The sequence below is a fragment of the Chiloscyllium punctatum genome, chromosome 19 (assembly GCF_047496795.1).
Source record: "Chiloscyllium punctatum isolate Juve2018m chromosome 19, sChiPun1.3, whole genome shotgun sequence".
NCBI lineage: Eukaryota > Metazoa > Chordata > Chondrichthyes > Orectolobiformes > Hemiscylliidae > Chiloscyllium > Chiloscyllium punctatum.
In genome coordinates, this window is record NC_092757.1 from 45,053,992 (window position 1) to 45,078,848 (window position 24,857).

The window sequence follows — 24,857 nt, forward strand, 5'->3', positions numbered from 1 at the left end:
AGCCCTCACCACAACGTTGTTGCTTTCAGACCCTATCCACACCACTAGTTAGACGATTGTTAGAAAACAGGGGAACGCTAACAGCGATCAGGGAAGTGTGATCATCGAAAGTGAGGCATCACTTAATAAAAACCACGGTTTGTGCTCTTCAATAAAATACTTGCTGCTTTGGTGTTCCTGGTGCGTTTGCTCCAATCTCAAGCAGTAATGATGTGTTTGTGTATTGGGGGAAGAAGTTGAACAATGAAATTGGGCAAGAAAAAGTGAGACAGAGAGACGAAGCGAGTAGTTAAAAGGACGTTGCTTGATGAATGGGAGTGTGAGAGTGCGAAGCTGTGAGCAACCTCTGGTGGCTGCAAAAGCCTACTGCACCTGGTATTCCCAGGCGGTCTCCCATCCAAGTACTAACCAGGCCTGAGTCTGCTTAGCTTCCGAGATCAGACGAGATCGGGCGTTTTCAGACTAGTATGGCCGTAGGCACAGACTGCTTCCATTTCTGCTTCCTTAAAGGCGCACACTGCTGCATTTACAACAACATTTTGCCATTCAATCATACTGCACCAAAACATTTCTTTTTCCTTTGCCTTTCTATTCTCCCATCTCCATCTTCAGTTCCTCTACTTCACCCTAGACACACACACACACACACACACACGTTTATTACACAACAGGATCAACTCTTTCACACTCACTCCACTCCATTTCATTACATGCCCATCCAAACTGCTTCACAAATAAACTCCTTTCCAAATTATAACCACAGCAACATACACACACCACAACGCTGTTTAGCCCCTACAACCTCTGCCTCCATTCAAACATCATGGCTCAGCTCTTGCCCAACTTCATATACAAGCCTCTGGCCCTTGGTACCTTTGAGAAACAAAGCTCACACACCTCAATAATTGCAGTCCGAGACAAAATCTGAATCAGCAGTGTCCTTTATTTTACACTTGCAAGTGGGTGAGATGTCCACTGCCTATAAGGTAGAGGACATACACACCAAGTTCAATTCATATAAATATTATGTATGATTTGATGTCTTTTGTTTTACATTGCTCCTCCCCTGCTTACATCTTCCACTTCCCTAAGACCGACCCCCATTACCCCTGTTTATCTCTTGCCTTATCCGGCCTTGTCTGTGACAAAATGCTTATTCCTGGCCTCACAAGCCTGTTTGACCTCATCGTGCTGTAGGTCATCGTTAGGCATATTCTTTCTTCATCATTATCTACCCCCTTCATCTGTGCCTTTCCCGAGGCCGTTCTGATCCCTATGACCCTTTTAATTGGGGTTTGTTCCTGTGTTTTTGTAAAAGTGGGAAGCAGATGTTTATACCTACTGTTTGTACAGGCGTATCGAGCTTAACTTCATCCCCTCACAACATCTTATCTATTTGCCCGTAACGTTTTAATGGCACATCTCATTCTAACATACAATTTTAGCTAATACAAAAACAATTATATATTTCCTCCACATCGTTTCCATTCTTGTTTACTCAGCCCGTGGCAAAAACAATTACACGCTGGTGTGAGTTCACTTTACTTTGTAAAATGGAATTGCAGAAGTAACATTAATTTACCTATATCCCACAATTTCCCACTTTTCTTTTAATTACTATTTGTTATCTTCTGCATTTTTCTTTTAGGGGCACCTGTTTCATCAAGGCTGTTTCAATCAGTCTTTGGGTGAGCCCTCGTATACAGGGTATGATACAACAGCCAATGGCCACCAATACCCCGACTACTACTATCAGGGAAGTAAGGATAGAAACCACTATCCTCTTCTGCCTTCCAATCCAGGACTCAAGCCATCTTGTGAGAGATGTGTCTACTCCTGGATTCTCAGCCAATTCCTCTGCTAAGGTAGTCAATCCTCTTAAGACCAGAGTAATTGAACCATCAGGTGCAATGTTATTAGGAATAATGGTACAACAACTTCCTCCTAACATCACACACACACCCTTTTTCTGCTAAAACCCTATCAAGGGCCATTCTATTTTCCCATGCCATCCTACTTGTCGCATCAAGCTGGTCTGATATTCCTTTAACCGCATCTCTTGTATAATTTATAAATCGCTGTTGATTATAGAAAATGTAATTTATCCAATCTACATTTTTATTAATTGTTACACAGCAGAAGAGAGCTGACTCAAAGCCTGCTGCAATCTGGTTACGAGCCTTGGATTCATCAGGTACCCCCCTAGGGACTCCCACCGAATCGAGATAAAGCCTGTCATCGAAAGAAGTGTCTAACAGTAATCTCTTACCCCTTCGCTTTTTCCCACCTATCTTTTCCTTCTCCAATGCCAGGGTAAATGGAATTGCCAATTGTACAATTGCACATATCCCTCTCCAATCTGGAGGTAGCGTGGGTCTCAATATTTTGCCTCCACAGTCCCACCACAGATCCGCTCGGGGAACCTTTAGTGCTGAGTAGTTCCCTCCCTTCTCCGTTTCGGTAACATTCTTAATCTCTGTACATGATTTCAGCTCCCCCAAATCATTCGACCGACTAGTACCTCGTCTACGCACACACGCTGTGTGATTTCCAACTGCAGCAGAAAACAGCGGGGGGAACTTTTGCATCTTTCTTGTCCAAGGGAGGGAACATCAGAGATAGGGAGGTACAATTCCTATCATTCCATGCAGTCTCATCCTGATACAGGGCTATCATACATTTCATGCCCTTCCTGTCCCCCTTCCACCCGAGCGGGAAGGGAACCCCCTGGGCCACTGGCCGACTGGAGGCGCATGCATAGCAATTGCTTTTGTTCAGACTTTTCACAGTATACTTTACCCATTCAACCCAGGCATTTGCATCCCTGTACCCAGTTTCTATTTCAATGGTCTGTTTCAAGTCCTTTACCTCTACAAATTTTACTACTTTAGAATCATCGGGAGGGGTGAAAGATATATCTTATTACCCAGTATTTCTACCCGTTTTCCCTGTCCTACGCTAATTCGAAAACAATAGCCCAAGAAATCCTTCCCATTTGCTTTCATTTCTATCCCAAACGTTTCATTTCATTGTATCTCATAGGTGCCCCCCCCCGAGGATTGTTTTGTGCCATTTGGTTTTCCTTATCGTTAGGTATATTGGGTTACACTTTTTATCAGGACAATCACGAGCTGGTCGGAAGGGGGCCCGGTGTACTGTGACGAGACCATTATACTAAGTACCATCCCCAAGGCTATCCCCATAGGACGTAAGATGTATCTCAGAGCTGCGGTACTGTCTCTGATTATCTACATCTCCACAATTTACTAAGCTGCATACATCAGCGTCTATTACTTGTGGATTATCAAATTCAGGAACCGTTAATAATACATATGAAAATGATATTTGACGAAATCCCAATACTAAAAGGGCTAGCATCATAATTCTAGCAGCATTCCCATTATTCTAAACATCATGCTGAAGCACCAAAAAGACTTAATATACAATCTTACAGAAATAATCCCACGCTCGCGTCGCCACTGTATAATGAGTTATTCAAAGTCTCTTTAGTCTGAGTTTCAGCGGGTCTTGCGTTGATTCGGCTGTCCAGACTTCCTCAACTGGAGATTCCACTGGCCCTTTGATCCGAGTGTAGCGAGTCCAGCCTTTCTCCGCCGTCCTTATTGCCGTTTCGGTCGTCAAAAGAGCCTGGTACGGCCCTTCCCAGTCCGGCTGTAATTTAGTCTCTGTCCATGATTTTACTAAGATTCAATCGCCCGGCTGGTTGGGATGAACGGTGAATTCAAGGGGTGGAGTCTGTGCCAATAAACCCTGTTTCCTGAGGAAAGACAAAGAGGAGGACAAGCCCAGTATATACTTCTTTAAGAACAACTCTTTAGTTTCGGAAATTGCCAATTCTCCATTCGTTCCCCAGTAAGGTAATCCAAATAAGATTTCATAGGGGGATAGTCCCAAATCTTTCCTTGGGGCTGTTCGTACTCGCAAGAGAGCTATAGGTCAACATTTGGTCCAAGGGAGTCTGGTTTCTATTATCAATTTAGAGAGCTGTTGTTTGAGTGTTTGGTTCATTCTCTCAACCCTTCCCGATGATGGCAGGTGCCAAGGAGTATGGAACTCCCAGGAAATTCCCAACCCTTTCATTACCTCTAAAGTGTTACCGGGGGTAAAGTGAGTTCCTTGGTCGGAATCAATATGGTTCACGAGCCCGTATCGGGGAATTATGTGCTCCAATATTGTTTTAGACACTCCACTCACAGTGGCGGTAGCTCAGGGGTATGCCTCAACCCAACCAGATAGATGATCTACTATGATTAGCAAATATTTTAGTCTCCCTACCCTGGGGAGTTCAGTATAATCTACTTGTATACTCTGGAAAGGTCTCAATCCTGGGTCTCTTCCTCCCGGGGTCTGTTTTCTCAAGACTTTCTTATTTACCTTTCTGCATATTATACATCCCTCACATATTTGTTTAGCAATTGTATATATTCCTTTACATCCATATTCCCTAAGAACTAAATCACACATTGCTTGTACTCCCCAATGGCTGCCTTGGTGTAGGACAGCCATAATCTCTCGCATCATCATTTTGTTTAACATTCTCCTTCCATCAGGTAACCTCCAATGCCCGTCTGCTGTTTTTACAGCTCCTAAATCTCTCAATTCATTTTCTTCGCTTTCAGTAAATATAGGAGCTTCCCTAGGACTTGGGACAGTAGGTATTAGGGAATGAATCACCACTTCTTGTGGGTTCAGGGCTGCTTCCTTAGCCACTTCATCGGCTAATCTATTTCCCCTAACTTCTAGTTCATTTCCTTTCTGATGACCATTTACATGCACTACTGCTATTTCTCGGGGAAGTAATAGGGACTCCAAGACTCGTTTAATCAATTCTTCATGTACTAATTCTTTCCCTCGGCTATTGATCAGCCGTCGTTCCTGCCATATCTTACCGAAAGGGTGCACAACACCAAATGCATATTTAGAGTCAATGTATACTGTTCCCTCTTTATTCTCCAATGCCCTAAGGGCTCTTTCCAATGCATAGAGTTCACAAGTCTGAGCTGACCACCCATTTGGCAACCGTCCGGCCTCCACCACACTACTGTTTGTCCCAACTACGACTGCATACCCATTATGTCTTTTCCCTTCAGTCACCCGGGATGATCCGTCTATAAAAGGTCTAGCCCCTGCATGAAGTGGAACATCTCTCAGGTCCATGCGGACCTTAGTTTGGTATTCTATAATGTCAAGGCAATCGTGCCCTGGATTCTGAGGAGAGTCTCCTTCCCCTTTCCAAAGAAAGGCAGCTGGATTTAAACAATTGTCCGTGACCAACACTAGATCATCCTTTTCTATTAATATTGCCTCATGTTTCAGAATCCGCGAGTCTGTCAACCATCGCCCAGCTTTTTGGTTTAGGATTGTTCTCACTTGGTGTGGAGTGCTTACTATTAGGGCTCCCCCAAATGTAAGCTTTCTGCTTTCCTCCACCAACAGTGCAGTAGCAGCCACGGCCTGCACACACTCAGGCCACCCCCGGGATACTGGATCCAGTAGCTTCGAAAGATATGCTACTGGTTGTCTCATTCCTCCCCACCTCTGGGTCAATACTCCCAAAGCCGCTCCCTTATCCACGGTAGCAAAGAGGTGGAAAGGTTTATCTAGAGAAGGTAAGGCTAACACGGGGGCATGGATCAGATCTCTTTTGAGTTTCTCAACTAGTTCTTTTTCCTCATCATCCCAACGTAGACATTTTGGTTCCCCCTCTAATAGTTTGAGATATAATTTCTTAGTCTTCTGTGCATAGGAATCAATCCACAATCTGCAATATCCCGTTAGACCCAAACATTTGTGTAACTCCCGTTTAGTCCTGGGCAGTGACATCCCCACTATTCCCTCTATCCGTTCTGGGCTTATCTTTCCCTTTCCCTCACTCACTAAATGTCCCAAGTATTTCACATCTTGCTCCACATATTGCAGTTTGTTTTTAGATACTCGCAGTCCCTGCTGACCCAGGAAATTCAATAATTTGTTAGTGGCTTCTACTACTCTTTCTCTTCTTTTTCCTGTTACTAAGAGGTCGTCTACATACTGCAACAGGGTGGTCCCCTTGGGGCTGCTAAATTTCTCCAACGTTTGTTCTAACATCTGTCCAAATAAATTCGGGGATTCCGTAAAACCCTGGGGGAGCACAGTACACCGGTATTGCTGTTTCCGTCCTGTCTTAGGGTCTTCCCACTCAAAGGCAAACAAATTCCTACCTTCCTCTGCCAAGGGACAAGCCCAAAAGGCATCCTTTAAATCTATCACACTAAACCATTTGTGGTCATGAGGGATCTCACTTAATAAGGTATAGGGGTTTGGCACCACTGGGTGCCTGATCTGTACTATTCGATTTAATGTTCTCAAATCCTGCACCAATCGATAAGTTCCATCGGATGTCCACACTGGTAGTATTGGGGTATTATAAGGAGACATACATGGCTCCAACAGTCCATCTCTAATCAATCCTTCAATTACTGGCTGCAGTCCTCGTTTACCTTCTATGGAAATGGGATATTGTCGTTCACAGACAACGTCCCCTTTTTCCTTTTTTTTAAAATTTACTTCAAGGGGAGGGATCTGTAGTTTTCCACAATTCCCTTCCCTAGCCCATACAATAGGGTCTATCTCTCTCTCCACATCCTCTGTCAACATTGCCTTTTGTACAACTAATTCTTTTTCCTGAATTCCAATCCCCAGTTCTAAGAGGATAATTAAGTCTCTCCCTAATAAGTTACTTCCTATATCAGGGATATACAACAGTTCCCCTGTGACCCTATCCTTAGGACCTTCTATCATCATAGGTTCAAATACTGGAACAGTAAATCCTTCCCCTTTTACCCCCAAAACAGTAATTGACCGTGTTGACATTCCTACTTTCTTTGGTTTAACATTCAGCGATGACCGTGCTGCCCCAGTATCTACTAGGAAGACTACCTCTTCCCTACAGGGTCCCACCTTCAGGTTTATCAAGGGTTCCTGGTGGGCCCCCGGGGGCAGGAACCCCTGACACCCCTATTCTTCATCAAAATTCATAAGCGGAATTGCCCTCTCTTCCCTTTTCAGAGCAGGACATTCCCGCTTAAAGTGCCCTATCTTTCCGCAATAATAGCATCCTGCCTGTGGAGACCTCCAGCTCTGCCCCTGTCGCTCGAACCCTCTATCAAACGCTCCCCCTTGTCCTCTCTGTCCGACATGCTGCCACCCACCGCTCCGGTTGGTCACTATCGGTTCCATTGTTTTCTTAACTACCTCATCAACCGCAGCTACCATCATTTTCACCTTCTGTTTCTGTCTCTCATCCTCTCTCTTTACAAACACTTTCTGTGCCTCTCTTAACAATTCATCTAATGGCTTTTCACTCCACCCTTCTATCTTCTGTATCTTTCTCTGTATGTCTGGCCATGCCTTTGTCACAAAATGTACTTTCAAAAGACCCTGTGCCACTGGGTCCTCAGGGTTCATTCCAGAATATTTCCGCATTGAGTCTCTTAATCTTTGCAAGAAAGCTGAGGGAGTCTCACCTTTCTCCTGTCTAACTTCAAAGGCTTTAGTCAAATTCTGTGACTTTGGAACTGCCTCTCTTATTCCTTTTAGAATCAGGTCTTTCAATTCCCTCATTTTTCCTCTATGCTCTGTATTTTGATTTTCCCACTGGGGGTCTCTGAGGGGAAACTTCACCTCTCCCTGTCCAGCATCCCCATCTCCAATGGGGTGTTCCCTGTCCCATATTTTAATGGCTGCTCCCCATACAAGTCCCCTTTCTTCCCCAGTAAATAATATATTCAAAATAGACATTAACCCAGCCCAGGTATACAGACTGGGCCCCAAAAATTGATCAATTTGTTCAGACAGCCCTACCGGATCCTCAACCAGGACCTTCATTTCTTTAAATGTTCTGACCTCCCCACTGCTGAGGGGGACACTTACAAACCCAATCTCTTTGTCCCCTATTGGTACCTCCCGAAGGGGATAAGTCATTACGTTCTTCCCCTTTTTCTTTTTTAAAGAAATATTGCAGTATTTCTAGCTCCCCATAACTTCAAACACCAATTCATCAATTCATGCTTGACTAACCTTAAAGCCTGTTCCAAACTTTGTAAATATATTTATATATTTACGTTCATTTATTCAGTATTTAATATTCAAAATGTAAAATGCATACACTTCTCAATTTTGACATCCACTGTACTCACCCAGTTTTAGTCCCTTAATTTAAATCCAAAATTAGTTTTCTTAAGTAGTGCTGACCAATCATTGCTCAATTACAATACTATAGGTCGTGAAATAATCAGAGCTGCCTTAAAAGAATTTGTCTATTCAAGTTTAACAAAAACTTCTAATGCATGAACAATGGCCGAATCCAAGGTCACAGATATTAACCATAGAATTTTGTTTTTACTACAATCTAATGTTGAACTGAAACTTCAACTGTCCTCCATAAATCGCTTTCATGTAAAGATAAAAGAGATTAGTTAGAAACTGATAGTAAGGCAGTCATGACCTGTGAGAAGAACAGGAGTTATCATTCTTTTTTTTTCATAATCTCTATAGAATCCTTCACCTTTAAAGAAATCATGTTAAGTTTCCATAATAAAAATCAGATTCAAAACAGTCCCGGAACTCAAGCTCCAGGGAATAAAACACAAACATTCAATCACCAACAAACAAATGTGCATTCAAACCAAATCACAAAGGGTTAAACTTTCTACCAGCTGTACAGCTCTTTTCATTCTCTCTCTCTCTCTCTCTCTCTCTCTCATTGACAAATAAATTCAGATATTTACAAACCCAGTCTTTGTCCGACCTGTATTTTGGCCAGAAGAGGCGGGACGAAGAATGGATTCCTTAGTCCATACGAAGCAACAATATTTAATCATCTTTTTCCCCTGTACAAGTATTATTTTCCCAATTCCACAACATCCTGCCCAAAGGACTTTCTGGAGGTATGTTGTAAGGGACCCCGCCTCCAATTCCATTGCTTTTTCCTTCTTTTGTTTTCCCGGAGGCTTTTTCCTTACCCACGGCACAACCCATATTGAGTTCCTTCGTTAGTCCCTTATTAACTACTAAAACTTAATCCCGGCCACCAAGGCAATACTTAAAAGTCAGGTTTCTTACCTTGGTCTGTGCACAGAGTTGCCTGGCCCCTTTGCGCCGTATTGTCGATCGAGCTCCTATCACTGTCTGATTCAGATGTCTCTCTTGTGGGATTCGTACCAGTCGCCCAAGGGAGCAGACCAAACCAGGACACGAGACCGCTCCTCAATGGGGAACGGGACACGTCTTCCCAGTGTCCAAGGCCAGCCACTCCCCCCGGTGATGGAAGAACATCCCGGACAGCCCCCAGTTGTGAGAAACAAAGCTCACACACCTCAATAATTGCAGTCCGAGACAAAATCTGAATCAGTAGTGCCATTTATTTTACACTTGCAAGTGGGTGAGATGTCCACTGCCTATAAGGTAGAGGACATACACACCAAGTTCAATTCATACATAATATTTATATGATTTGATGTCTTTTGTTTTACATTGCTCCTCCCCTGTTTACATCTTCCACTTCCCTAAGACCGACCCCCATTACCCCTGTTTATCTCTTGCCTTATCCGGCCTTGTCTGTGACAAAATGCTTATTTCTGGCCTCACCAGGCTGTTTGACCTCATCCTGATGTAGGTCATTGTTAGGCATATTATTTCTTCATCATTATCTGTGCCTTTCCCGAGGCCGTTCTGATCCCTATGACCCTTTTAATTGGGGTTTGTTCCTGTGTTTTTGTAAAAGTGGGAAGCAGATGTTTATACCTACTGTTTGTACATGCGTATCTAGCTTAACTTCATCCCCTCACAACATCTTATCTACTTGCCCATAATGTCTACCTTCTGACATACAGTTTTAGCTAATACAAAAACAATTATATATTTCCTCCACATCGTTTCCATTCTTGTTGACTCAGCTCTTGGCTAAAACAATTACACACTGGTGTGAGTTCATTTTACTTTGTAAGATGGAATTGCAGAAGTAACATTAATTTACCTATATCCCACAGGGGCTACTCCTCTTTCCAAATCCCACCTTACTATTGTTAATAGTCTGCACTCTGGAAATGTTATTTCTCTACCTTGGTCAACTTGTAACTAAGGCACAGTGATGTCAATTAGATCGAACCATTCATCACCATTTGTGCCATTATTAGGACGATCTGTTTGTGAAGGCTTCGGCTGTTAGAGAATAAGCCTTGATTTTTGTACCTGGCATTTTAAATACTCACTCTTTGCTGCTGATGTGTAATAATAATCATTACAAGGATTGAACTTGCTGTGTTTGCTGACCCATTCTTCCTGCCTTAACCATATCGATCCACCGTTGCATGAACTCGATTGTAAAACACCATTCACCTGACAAGCCCTCACCACAACGTTGTTGCTTTCTGACCCTATCCACACCACTAGTTAGACGATTGTTAGAAAACAGGGGAACGCTGACATCGATCAGGGAAGTGTGATCATCGAAAGTGAGGCATCACTTAACAAAAACCACGGTTTGTGCTCTTCAATAAAATACTTGCTGCTTTGGTGTTCCTGGTGCGTTTGCTCCAATCTCAAGCAGTAATGATGTGTTTGTGTATTGGGGGAAGAAGCTGAACAATGAAATTGGGCAAGAAAAAGTGAGACAGAGACGAAGCGAGTAGTTAAAAGGACGTTGCTTGATGAATGGGAGTGTGAGAGTGCGAAGCTGTGAGCAACCTCTGGTGGCTGCAAAAGCCTACTGCACCTGGTATTCCCAGGCGGTCTCCCATCCAAGTACTAACCAGGCCTGAGTCTGCTTAGCTTCCGAGATCAGACGAGATCGGGCGTTTTCAGACTAGTATGGCCGTAGGCACAGACTGCTTCCATTTCTGCTTCCTTAAAGGCGCACACTGCTGCATTTACAACAACATTTTGCCATTCAATCATCCTGCACCAAAACATTTCTTTTTCCTTTGCCTTTCTATTCTCCCATCTCCATCTTCAGTTCCTCTACTTCACCCTAGACACACACACACACACGTTTATTACACAACAGGATCAACTCTTTCACACTCACTCCACTCCATTTCATTACATGCCCATCCAAACTGCTTCACAAATAAACTCCTTTCCAAATTATAACCACAGCAACATACACACACCACAACGCTGTTTAGCCCCTACAACCTCTGCCTCCATTCAAACATCATGGCTCAGCTCTTGCCCAACTTCATATACAAGCCTCTGGCCCTTGGTACCTTTGCTTCACAAACATTTATCTCCCTCACATTTCAATAGAACAACTCATCCAGCATCCACTGCGCTTTGTCAGAAAATGATGGCTAAAATCCACCATCCGATGTGTGCACGATCGCTTCCTCACATCTCTACGCAACCCTCTGGCCCTAAGTCTCACGCTATGTCCCTTCATTCTACAATCCCCAACCAGTAGAAATCGTTTATCGTTATCTACCTTCTCTTTTCCTATTCATGTCATCAAGACTTTCATCACACCACCCATTAACATTCTCAATTCTACAGACCACAGGCCTAAATGATATGATCTCTCCTTCCATCTTAACCATGCAAGTCCAGGTATCATTTTTGTCAATCAATATTCTACTCCTTTCAGAAGGTGTGCGGCCCAGATCCGCTCACAGTACTCCAAGTGGGGTCTATCTACCCAGGGTTTTGTAGAACTGCAGCATAACTTCGGCATCCTTCTACTCCAGTCCTCTACTTAAAAAGGACAGCAATCTGTTCGCTTTCTGGATTATTTTCTGTATGTGTCCGTGACATTTTAAAGTTGTGTGCACCTGAAACCCCAAGTCTCCTTCAACATGCACTTCATACCATCCAGAAAAATACCTTTATCTGTCCCTTCTTGATCCAAAAATGGATAGCCTCACTATTGCTTTCATTCAAATGCTTTTGCCACAGTTTTGCTTATTGACTTAATCTATCAATATCCCCTTGCAATTTTATGCTGTCATCTACACAGTCTACAATGCAGCCTAACTTTGTGTCATCCACAAGTTATGATAAGACTTCCTGTGCCATTATCCATTTCCTTAACAAATAACATCAATAATTGAGGCCCTAACACAAGTCCTTGTGAGACATAACTGGTTACATCCTGCCAATTGACTACCTACCCATTCTCTCTCCTTTCTGTCACCTGGCACTCAAACAATCTCCGAGCCCTGTCAGGAATTTGCCCTCAATTCTCTTGGCTCCTACCTACTTAAGTGGACTTTGTCAAATGCTTTCTGGAAGTCCATGTAAACAACATCTATGGACATTATTCCCTGACAGCTACCTTAGTCCCCTCTTCAAACCCTCTGCAATGAATTTGTCAGGCACGACCTACCTGTCATGTGGCTCTCCCTGGTTAACTCAACAATTTGAGGTGCTCACTTATCCCAGCCTTGATTATAGACTCCAACAAATTCCCTGCCATAGGTGCTAAGCTCCATGCTCTGCAATTCCCAAGTTTTCCAGGTTCTCCTCTCTTAAAAAGCACGACAGATACGTACAACAATCCAATCCAGAGGGACGACTCCTGGATCTCGGGAATTCTGAACGATTACAGTTTGGGCTTCTCGGAGGCGCTTGTCGACTTGTTTTAACACCCACCGATGGAACCCGCGAAATCCCAGATATTTGTCACCGTTGGATTCCAGTCATTTCCTCATTATCGATGTTTTACTCACCTTCATTTTATTCAGTCCCTGTTCCCCACGCACTATTAATTTCCTCAGGAGTTCTGCCAGGCTATCATCCTTTCCCACTGTAAATATAGAAGCAATTGTAACGACACCTTTTGCCCCGAGGGCAGTGAAGAATTAACCAGATGCGTATGGGTCCAGAGTCGATGTAGCCTATCCCAGGTAAGGTTAGTGAATTTCCTTTTCCTAAAAGGACATTAGTATGTCAAATGAGCTTTTTGATTTGATTTGATTTATTATTGTCACATCTTCTGAGATATGCTAAAAAGCATCCGAGTAATAGAACAGATTTCTTAATATAGCATTGCAGGCACACAGAAGATGCAGAGAAAAATTACCTCCAACATATGAAATGTCTTTTCATAAGTCTGATAACAGTGGGGAAGAAGCTGTTCTTAAATTGTATTAAGAACAAACAGCAATTACATAGTCACCCTGAAAACCACTGTTTGAATTCAGATTTGCATTGAATTGAAAATTAACTGTGATTTGAAGCCAAGGCATTCACCTCGGGGTGGTAAAACAATAGTCCAGTGGCATTACCACGACTTCCCCTCATGCTTCAGTCCTTGGCATGTTGCTACACAGAGCGCTGTTTGGGAGTGTCAGGATTTAACCTAGCAACAATGAAGGAACAATGATATATTTCCCAATCAGGATGGTTACTCTCTTAAGAGAGAGATCTTACTGGCGGTGTGCTCCCATGTATCTGCTACCCTTGTCCTTTGAACAACTGGACATATGAGAAAAAGATGAGTACTTGAATTCTTTATATAGCTGCCATTTCTAGGAGTTATATAATGCCAAAATGTTCCTTACTGTTTCTTTTGTGCAATAAGGTCAGCATTTTATGCCAACTCAGCGTCTTGCTGGGCCATTTCAGAGGATTCATGGGTAGGCCAAATTAGGTAAGGGCAGCAGATTTCCTTCTCTAAAGCAGACATTAAATGAACAGTATTGGCTTTTACAACATTCAATACCAGTCACCCCTCTCTGAGACTGGCTTTCAACTCTGGATTTCTTTTTCCATGGTGAGATTTGAACCTGCTGCCTGGAGGAGATGCATCATTAGTCCAGCAACATTATACCACCCGAACCCAAGAAATCAGAGAAACCAAGGTTTAACATCATGTTTAATCAATACTTCATTTTTAAGAAACATCTGAGGCCAATGACATTGTGAGAAGATGATAATTTGGTTCATGTGCTCACACCCACACATACACTTCCATAATTAGAGACACTGGTTTGGCCATTTAGCATCCCAGACTACTTTGTACATAATATAGAGATGGGATGCTAATTACACACAGCCATTCAGTACCAAAGAATATCTTTGTACAAAATCTATTGTGAAATAATTTAAAGCACTGGATCATTCTGCCATTTAACAAGCATTATCATCGCAGGACGATCTTTGCCAGGAGGTGGAGAGACAATGTTAATTGGATACATCAATGATTAACACTTTACAAAACTCTTCAAATTTTCAAGGAACTTGATATACTCCTGGTGTTCCAAAGCTGTGCTCAGCTCAACCAGTTCATCAGCAAAAGTGTTATCAACCCCACGGTCTGCCAGAAAGTCCATCAGATGATCATAGAGGGCCTGTGGGAGACAGAGGTTAGGGTCTGCATGTGACAAACAGCAGGTATTCAAGATGAAAACTGAGGGGTGTGTGCATGTTAGAAGCTTAAAACACAAGTATCTCCAAAACAGCTACTGGATGGTTAAAATGCAAATCTGGTCAGGCTATCTCTAAAGTATTGGAGGAACATCACTGACAAACCTATAACACTGCTCCTGCATATATCAGCCCGCAAGATCAAATCACACCCTACAAAATGCTAAAACTCATTTAACTCAACTTGAAAACTTTGACAGCATGACCGATGGGAATGCTGAACACATCCACAGCAATGTGAAGTGAAGGTAGGATCAGGAGCTGGTGATGGCCTTTGTGGTTGGATAACACATCAACACATCACAAAAAGGTTTATACACAGGAAGCTTCTTTGACTGCACCAAAAAGGTGAGCAGCTCCTGTATAAATACTGCACCAAGGAGACCCCAATAGCAGAAGAGGATGCTGAAGGCGGATAGTAAATCCAGCAAAGTATTCAAGTAAAGCAGAAAACACCTTCACCAGATGGCCAGAAAAGTTTGTATTGGAAACTCTCTCCCAAATTTCAAATTCCTACATTCCTTGATAGTTATAAAGACTCAACAAGTTGCCTGCCCCCACTCACCCAGTCCAGGGAGTCTGTATTAAGGGTATAGCTGGTATCTTTCCAATCATCTTCTCCCGTGGGCTGAAAGCTGACCTCTCTGATGGCAAAGATGTCGCTGTCATCCTCCTCGCCACGCCCAATCTGTAACCGGTTCAGATATTTTACACATCAAAATGGACAATGAATGAACAAAATCAGATTTCAAACAGTGTACCAAGAGTAGCCATACTAAAGATTTCTATTCAAATGGCAAGGTTAACACAGAAACAGCATCCATCACAGCTTCTCCAAGACACATTCTCATTTGGACAGGGATAAAGCAAGCCAGGTCAGTATCCCAAACTTCCAAACAACTCCATTGTGGAAGCACCAACCAAGAACTGTAGTAATCCAAGGCTCACCCACATTCTCCTTGGGCAATAAAGAATAAGTTAATAGAGGTAGTGTCAACTCAGTGGAGTTTTTCCATTCCCCACAGCAAGTTCTTAGTCTTCTCATATCCTCCTGCAGGATCTTTATCTAAAAAGCTCAACATGCGCTCAACCTCATCTTGTGACTCCAATATAAAAGTGATATAAAAATGCCCCATCTCTTTAAAGATCTCCTGATGCTCTGCTTGTACCACTCCACGCCACGGGACACTGGTGATCAATTTTATCACCAGTCTGCAATGTTCCTGTTCCAAAAGATAGTAGTCCAAATAAACCTGTTGACCCATAATCTGGTATTGAGAGATTTTTAAACTTTGTCCACCCCAGTCCAACAACAGCACCTGGATATCACAACTGCACATTGCAAGGTCTAGTTTGATTTAAGAAAGATCATTCTTTAGCTCAAGTGAAATTCATTCATGACCATCCTACAGGGCAAGAACTACCCCAAGTTTGCTTTTTGTTGATTAAAGCCCTCCATCCTGATACTTCAATTTGAAACATCAGGGCTTAAGAAACCAGATTAGTTGAGGGACTATGAATCCTGCAGCACGTAACACCTCCTGACTCCCCAAAGCCTCTACACCATCTACAAGGCACAATGATGAGATCGTCCCCACTTGCTTGGATAAATGCATCTCCAACAATACTCAAGCAGCTCAATATCCTCCAGGACAAAGCAGTTTGATCAGCACCCCATCTATCACTAAAGCATACTAGCAGCAGTATGTATGATACACTGCAGCAACTTTCCAAGGATCATTCAAACATACCCCTCAAACCTGCAATCTCTACCACCCAGAGGAAAAGGGCAGCAGATAAAAAGGGAACACCACTCCTTGTGAGTTCTTGCCGAAGGTAGAATCCAGCATGACTTGTGAATTACAACACTGTCCCTTTACTCTCATTAGGAAGTTACCCTGGAACTCCCTCCGTGACAGCTGTGGGTGCCTCTACACCACACGGACAACAGCAGCTCAAGAAAGAAGCACACCACCACTTCCCTGGGCAGTAGCGCTCGAGGTGGGCAATAAAAGCTGGTGCTGCTACGTGCCTCCACTATTTGCTCTTCCAACAATTGACTTTCCAACAATTTAAGTCATCTTGCTCTGCAACTACAATCCCATTCTAATGAATTTTGACTGCTTTCTGGTCATACCCCAGTTGGCACTGTAAACAGTTGATAGAATCCCTGCAGTATGGCAGCAGGCCACTCAGTCCATCAAGCCACATTGACCCTCCAAAGAGCACTCCACCCAGAACCATCCCCCCGTACCTGATCCCTGTAACCCTGCATTTACTATAGCTAATCCACCTAGCCTGCACATCTCTGGACTTTTAGGTGGTGAGTGGAGCACCCAGAGGAAACCTATGCAGACACAGGGAGAATGTGCAAACTCCACACAGAAAATTGCCCGATGACGGAATCAAACCTAGGTCCTGGCACTGTGAGGCAGCAGTTCTAACCACTGAGCCATCTTGCAACCCTCTGGGAAACTAAGGGAGGGCAATAAATGCTGGTTTAGCCAGTGATGCAAACATCCCACAGGGATCTCAAATGCACAGCCTCAAAAAGGACAATGAAAGCAGACTGAATAGAAACATTATAAAGGCAAATGGACAACTACTCAAAAAGGGAAAATGCACATGTTTACAACAGCAAAGCCTTGGAGTGGGAGAAGACAGAACAAAGTGAAAATCCACAATTGACTTTCCAACCGACGCTCAGCAGGAATACCCACCTCATCTTCAGGATAGTGGCAATCAAAAACTAGACTCTGGTTATTCGACAGCTTGGTCACTTCCACAACAAAGTTTGGGGTTGAGACGATTTCAGGCTGCAAAAGAATTGAATTATTTGTCAGACAGAAGAGGACATTAGATTTTTTTTTTATTCTGTTGTTTAGATATAAAGAGCTAAAATTCCAAGAAACTAACCTCCTGACAGACCCAGCTGCTTTCTAAACTGGGAATAGACAAGAAGCAAAATTCAATGAAATCCCAGACTTTTGATTTACCCCACCCCCTCACTCTCATCACCACTAGGTATATCCTTTCTTCCAATAATCCTCTCCAGCCAACTCAATCTTTTGACTTATTCCTTATGCAATTCAATGCTTCAATTGCTAAATTTTAATCATTTAATTTTAAATTGGAAGCCTTAGAGGACTGGGAATCAGTGTGGTCAGCAAGTACAGGGTGAAAAGTGAGAATTAGGACAGAGGCGGCAGCATTTAGATTAATGGAGGGTGAAAGATGAGAAGCTGGACAGAGCATTGGAATGGTCTTGTCTAGATGCAATAACAGCATGGGTGAGGAATACAACATGCAGAGATGGGTGTGATGAAAGTGGGGGTATGTTTGATGGAAAAATATGCGATCTTTGCAAAGAAAGTTATTCTAAGTACTTTATCCATTTGATTAATCATCTTAAAAGTCAATTAGATTGCTCCACAATTTTCTACATTCGCCACTCTCTGCAAGTGGCATTGAGCATAGATACAACTTCTTCATATCCAAGTGGAACAGGTATTGGGCCTCTCCTTTCTCAGGCCTGCTTCCTGTTACTTAAAGCTGAAGCTTCAGAACTCCTCCACTGTCAGTGTTACCTCCTATGTGCGGTTTTCACTTTTCAACCAACTTAAAACACATCTTTAGATCAAAAAACTATAAACTACCCAAGAGACTGATTAGCAAGGTTAGATCTCATGGAAGCTGAAAATGTGTTGCTGGAAAGGCGCAGCAGGTCAGGCAGCATCCAAGGAGCAGGAGAATCGACGTTTCGGGCATGAGCCCTTCTTCAGGAATTTGCTAATGTTCTTTAGGCCTACATGTGACTCCAAACCCATAACAACACGGTTGACTCTCAACTGCCCTCTGGGCAATTAGAAATGGCAAGAAATGCTGGCCTAGCCAGTGACACACTCGTTCTGTGAACGAATTAAAAAAAAACCCTCCATTTTAATATAAAATACCCCTCTTACCCATCTCCACACTGCGTCACCTTCACTACTATGGGCTGTATTGGCACATGGAAGAAGCCTACTGACAGTGCCTACAAAGAGCAGTTCAGGGTAAGTCTAACCTGCTGTTGATTGAGCACACACCGACGAGACTAATCTGTAGGAATGAGTGGAATGTTTTGCCGAGATTCACTTTTGAAGGATTTGTCCGGTGCATGGAAACCTTCGTTCGGATTCTCTGCTCTTGTCGGATATTTGAAATGAAGTATTGAATGTAAACTTGCAGTTGTTTGTTTGAACAACTGAAATTTCCTGGATCAATTTGTGACTTTTAATTTCAGGGTGCTGTAGGGTGTCTAATTAGATTAGATTAGATTACTTACAGTGTGGAAACAGGCCCTTCGGCCCAACAAGTCCACACCGCCCCGCCGAAGCGTAACCCACCCATACCCCTACATCTACATTTACCCCTTACCTAACACTACGGGCAATTTAGCATGGCCAATTCACCTGGCCTGCACATCTTTGGACTGTGGGAGGAAACCGGAGCACCCGGAGGAAACCCACGCAGACACGGGGAGAACGTGCAAACTCCACACAGTCAGTCGCCTGAGGCGGGAATTGAACCCGGGTCTCAGGCGCTGTGAGGCAGCAGTGCTAACCACTGTGCCACCGTGCCGCCCACAATGTTCTAGAAGTAATTGTTGTCAAAAATATATTTTTGACAGGCTGAGCTTGTAGTTTTATTCTGGTTTTCAGACCCACACTCCTCATTCTGTTTCCGTTTAAACACACTAGATATTTGGGATTGTGAACCATTCCCATGATCAAGCGCTTAACCTAGCAGTAAACATTTGAGAAACCAATGTTTCTCAATATTAATGACCATAAAGGTGAAAATTGGAAAGTGACAATATAAATCAGGAAGTCGTAATTGAAAAAGTTGAAGTTTGTCTTTTTAAAAACTTGAAACTGGAGAAGGAGCTGAGGGGAAAACTTTAAGAAAGAAGAGTTGAGAGTTAGCGACTAATGCTGAATTACAAAGAGGGAAGATATATTGGACAGCTTGTTTGGAGCTTTGAAGATACAAAGGGGAAATCTCAGGAACATTGTTAATGCTGTTCGTAATACAGAGAATGACCATGCTAGGTCTGATGGAGAGCAGTTGGAAGCTAGGGATGAAGTTGTTCTGAAATAAGAGATGTTGCAAGGCCTTTTTCAACAGTTGTGTCAAGAGTCATAGAGATGTACAGCATGGAAACAGACCCTTCGGTCCAACCCGTCCATGCCAACCAGACATCCCAACCCAATCTAATCCCACCTGCCAGCACCCGGCCCATATCCCTCCAAACCCTACCTATTCATATACTCATCCAAATGCCTCTTAAATGTTGCAATTCTACCAGCCTCCACCACTTCCTCTGGCAGCTCATTCCATACACGTACCACCCTCTGCGTGAAAAAGTTTCTTTTATATCTTTCCCCTCTCACCCTAAACCTATGTTTCTGGACTCCCCAATCCCAGGGAAAAGACTTTGCCTATTTATCCTATCCATGCCCCTCATCATTTTGTAAACCTCTATAAGGTCACCCCTCAGTCTCTGACGCTCCTGGGAAAACAGCCCCAGTCCGTTCAGCCTCTCCCTGTAGCTCAGATTCTCCAACCCTGGCAACATCCTTGTAAATCTTTTCTGAACCCTATCAAGTTTCACAACATCCTTCCAATAGGAAGGACACCAGAATTGCATGCAGTATTCCAACAGTGGTCTAACCAATGTCCTGTACAGCTGCAACATGACCTCCCAACTCCTGTACTCAATACTCTGACCAATAAAGGAAAGCATACCAAACGCCGCCTTCACTATCCTATCTACCTGCGACTCCACTTTCAAGGAGCTATGAACCTGCACTCCAAGGTCTCTTTGTTCAGCAACACTCCCTAGGACCTTACCATTAAGTGTATAAGTCCTAAAAACATTTGCTTTCCAGCTCAAGTGAAGTCAGGTATTATTGATCCCCTTTTGGCTGTCAGTTACATAAGCCCAAGTGCGTTCTTCTGTGTCATTGTGCCCATGAGTAACTTAAAAGGGACCGACTTACAGAGAGATGTTTGGACGGGTTTCTGCACATCTCAGACGCAGCATTCGGACAACTGGTTGAACAATGGGGCATCTGTGAAGTCTCATGGCATCAGATCAAACATGGGAAGGAAACTTCCTCATTCCCACCTCTTGCCCTCCCTTGGTTGATGTCCATGTCAAACACCACTTGGAGGATGTGTAGACGGTGGCATGGGTGCGGAATGTCTGCTGGGCAGGGACTTCAATATCCATCAACAGGAGCACCAATATTATAGGTATCGAGGGAAGCAACAAGAGGGAAACGTCTACAAAAACTCATCCTCACTAATCCATCTTCTGCAGCTGCATCCTTGTGCAGACAAAAATCCCCCCGTCACATTGAGATAACCCTCTATTGTTTTGTGGGGTCCTACTACAGTGATGAAAAGGATAGATTTCAAATAGGTTTAGAATCTCAAAACTAGGCATCCACAAGGCATCAGCAGCAGAATTGTTAACAATCTCAATCTGTAACCTCATTGCAGGACATATCCCCCATTCTGCCATTAAAGTACAGCAGTCCTGGTTTGATGAATGGTGTGGGAAGCATGCCAGGTGCAGCACCAAACATACCTAAAAAATAAAAAAAATGTCGACCTTGTGAAGGTACAAATCAGAACTCCTTGCATGTTGAACAGAAATGGCACACAATCCTAGAATCTACAGATCCTAGCTAAGCTCTGCAGACCTGTCACATCCAGTCATGAATGGAGATGGGCACTTAAGACAACTCACTGGAGGAGAGGTTTCCACAAATGTCCCCATCCTCAATGGCTGGGAAGCCCAGTATACCAGAACAAAAGACAAAACTGAAGCAAATGCAATATTCTCCAGCCAGCTGTGCCGAGTGGACAATCCATTTTGACCTCCTCCAGGGCCCCCAGAATCACAAATGCCAGTCTTCAACTAATTTCACGTGATATCAAGTAATGGTTGGAGGTACTGGACATTACAAAGGCTATGGCACTGACAACATTCCAGCAATATTACTGAAGACAAAGTCAGAACCATACAGTACAGAAACAGACTCTTTAGTCCAACTCAGCCATGACGACCAGTCATCCAATCTGACCTAGTCCCAAGATATGCGCTCCAGAACTTGCTGCTCCCATAGCCAAGCTGTTCCAGTACAACACTGCCATCTATTCAACAATGTTAAACATTTCCCAGGTATGTCCTGTACACAAAATGCAAGACAAATCCAACCCAGCATAACATTTAAGTGAAAGACTTTAAATCTTTGCACAATCTCAATGTGAAATCACTGTTGACTTATTTTAACATTTGAAGTTGGTTAAAACAAAATGCAAAAAGACATTGAAATGAAATTAGTTGTTGTGACAATGAACAATTAAGGTCACATCAATACTTTGTGAACTTCAATATAAACTGAGAGGATTGCTCTAAATTTATTGTTTACTCTTTAGGTTAATACAGCCAAATTTTCTGAAGTAAATTTCTACTCCTCTGATAGCCTAACTGTTGAAATGCAGTTAAAACTGACGGGTACAGAAACTACATGACCTGCATTAGATCAGAGACACGAGTGAAGAAAAATAAGAATGGGAACAGGTTGGATGATTGGGACTTTAGTGTCATGTGGCAGGTAAACTGACAAGTTGGGCTGAACGGCCTATTGTGTGCTGCACGTTTTAATATGGACCCCTCTCTGTGATTCCCTTTCCTCAGTATCAGGAGACTACTAGAGGGGATATTGCTACTCTCCAGCAGCCAGGAACAAAATGGCGAAGCAAAGGCTTCAAAGATATAAACACAGAGAGTGGTGAGCAATGGTGTAAGTGGTACAGGCCTCTTTGCACCTCATTTAAATACTGCTGTAATGACATTGTTAGGTGGATGAGGGGAAACAGGATAGTCTATTGTTAGCTTCCACATACCTCGATCATACCCAGATCCACCTTTCCATACCTTCAGTCACCCTTCCAGATAAACAGAACTCATTCTCTTAAAAATCTATTCGAGTGTAAGTTCAAGTTCAACTCATTCTGTTTTAAATATTGTACCCGGCCAGTTATCAAGAACAATATCGTTCACTGTTTGAATGCCACCTGTTTACAGTTTTTAGAAAAAGTGGTGCTTTAAACAGCCTTTTAAATACCCATGTGCATTCTGCCCAGACAAGTCTCCAGCACCAATTTCTGTCAGTACAAAAGCCCACTCAATCCACCCTGACTCCGGATGAATACATAATGAGCGTGTCTGTTTAATTATCTTCCAACTTTACCAAAGTCACTGCCAGAGTACTGTGGAAGATCAACCCATCTTACCTCATTCTCTGAACCCTTCTGTTCTTCCTGTGGTTCTTCCTCCATTGTTGGTGGAATGCTGTTATTGATATTAAAGCTAACTGTAACCCTACAAACAGAAAGAGGTGAAAAAGGCTATGAATAAACAATAAGCAGCCAGCTGCAGCTCTGAACCACAGACAGTAGAATGACAGCGAGCATGCTATGATTTCAGACTGCTCACAGCCATAAGTTCATTTAAAAACCAGGCCTGGTAAAGAATTTATCACAATATTTAAGAACTTGATAAATGGTGTTTTAAAACTGAACACTGGCAGTGCACAGGCTAATAAACCACCAGAACATATTTGCAATGGTTAACATTATACTCTTTACTTGAAACTGGAAACTTTACAGACTGAACGTACAGCAAAAATCCAACTTGATTCAAGATACAAATTTAATTATGGTGTCAGTACAAAAAATTAAATCTTGAAGACTTCACACTGCTAGCTAAAAATAGGAGTTTGCTTATTAACAGCCATTACGCGGTCTCACTTTTTGGACTCTAGTGTTGAAATTATAACAGACTCCCAACATTTTCAAAACTGAAAATGCATTTTTCAGTGTGCAGTATATAGTTATTCTACATTCTTTTAGGACTGAATTAACTAGGTGCAGTGGTGGCCCCAGTGAGAGGTTGTGCATTTAAAGCCCTGCAGCAGGAACTTGTATTTTGATAAAACCAATTACTTCAGATTCAGATCTGAAATGCAAACAAGAAAATGCTGGAGAAACTCAACAGATATGGCAGCATCTCCACTTCCAAAAAATGTGATGCTGGACTCAATAGTATTTGTTTGGGGAAGCAATGGCCTGGAGATATTATTGCTAGACTATTAATCTAGCCATTGCAGAAAGCCTCCTGCCTTTAGGGAAGTAAATCTGTCATCCTCACCTGCTCTGACCTGAAGTGACTCCAGACCCACAATAATGTGGTTGACTCTTAACTACCCTCTGGGCAATTAGGGATATACAATAAATTTTGGCCCAGTCAGAGTTAAACATCACATAATACCAGGGTATAGGCCAACAGGTTTACTTGGAAGTACTAGCTTTCCGAGCACTCCTCCTTCAGCAGGTAGCTGTACAGCAGAATCATAAGACACAATTTACAGGAAAAGATCAGTGCCATGCAACTGAAACAACATATTGGCACTGCAATTTTTTGCTATAGATTGTGTTTTATGATCTTGCTCCACAGCTACCTGTAGCAGCAGCTGTTGAAACTTCCAAACAGACCTGTTGGACTATAACCTAGTATTGTGATTCTTAACTTTGCCCACCCCAGTCCAACACTGGCACCTTCACATCATGGCCCAGCCAGAGACATAGATATTTCATCAGTGAATTAAAAAAATCTCAACAGAAGCTGTCAGGCCGGTTGGGTTTATCAGCACTGCTGTCTTTATTTATATATTTCTGGCCATCACCTACTGTAATACTGCAAAAAAGGATGTGCTTTTTTTTTGAGGATGAGCTGTTAAACCAAGAGACACCAACAAGTTCAGGCAAAATTTTAAACATTTATGGAACTAATTTAGAAAAAAAAGAGAACTGCTTGCATGTCCAAAATCCATTATCATGACTTTAACTAAAAACATATAAACTGGCCATTTCCCCCGAAAGCTGAATGACCTCACTCACTTTTCACCGTCAACTTTCCGCACAAGTTTCGCCTCAGTCCCATTGAGCCCAATTTCCCAGCCTCCTGACACCTTCGGCAGGGTCGAAGTCTTCTGGATTTTCTTCTCCTCCTTGATTTCATCAGTGAGGAATTCAGCGAATGCTTTGTCACCTACAGGGGCAATGCAAAAACCAGCCGGGTCAAATCACACATACAGCAACCCAAAGCTTCACAAGGAGAGGACCTGACCCCGAAGGCGGAGAGACCTCCAACCTACAGCCTCAAACATAGAGGTCAAGAGCAGAGAAAAAGGCCCTTCAGCCCATCGACTCTGTACCCATTAAATAAAATAAACATCCAACTACTATAATCCCGTGTTACAGTGTAACCTGTGTGCACTTGTTCTAGCCAGTGTGTGCACAGCAACCCACCCTGGAGACAG

At 42.9% G+C, this 24,857-nt stretch overlaps 1 protein-coding gene and 2 non-coding genes across 3 annotated transcripts in view; all 3 read right to left on the reverse strand.

The window, feature by feature from the left end:
* Window positions 1-360: 360 nt before the first annotated feature.
* On the reverse strand, window positions 361-479 carry LOC140491730 (5S ribosomal RNA). The gene has a single exon (XR_011963401.1). It is a non-coding gene; the product is annotated as a 5S ribosomal RNA (ribosomal RNA).
* Window positions 480-10,762: 10,283 nt separating this feature from the next.
* On the reverse strand, window positions 10,763-10,881 carry LOC140491731 (5S ribosomal RNA). The gene has a single exon (XR_011963402.1). It is a non-coding gene; the product is annotated as a 5S ribosomal RNA (ribosomal RNA).
* Window positions 10,882-13,853: 2,972 nt separating this feature from the next.
* Window positions 13,854-24,857, reverse strand: part of c1qbp (complement component 1, q subcomponent binding protein) — an 11,594-nt gene continuing 590 nt past the window's right edge. Inside the window, exons 2-6 of the mRNA XM_072589302.1 lie at window positions 24,436-24,586; window positions 22,771-22,858; window positions 17,142-17,237; window positions 14,987-15,109; window positions 13,854-14,345 (exon numbers count right to left, since the gene is read on the reverse strand). Coding sequence (XP_072445403.1) covers window positions 14,199-14,345; window positions 14,987-15,109; window positions 17,142-17,237; window positions 22,771-22,858; window positions 24,436-24,586 — 605 coding nt within the window. The 3' untranslated portion in view covers window positions 13,854-14,198. The remainder of the gene's footprint in view (window positions 14,346-14,986; window positions 15,110-17,141; window positions 17,238-22,770; window positions 22,859-24,435; window positions 24,587-24,857) is intronic.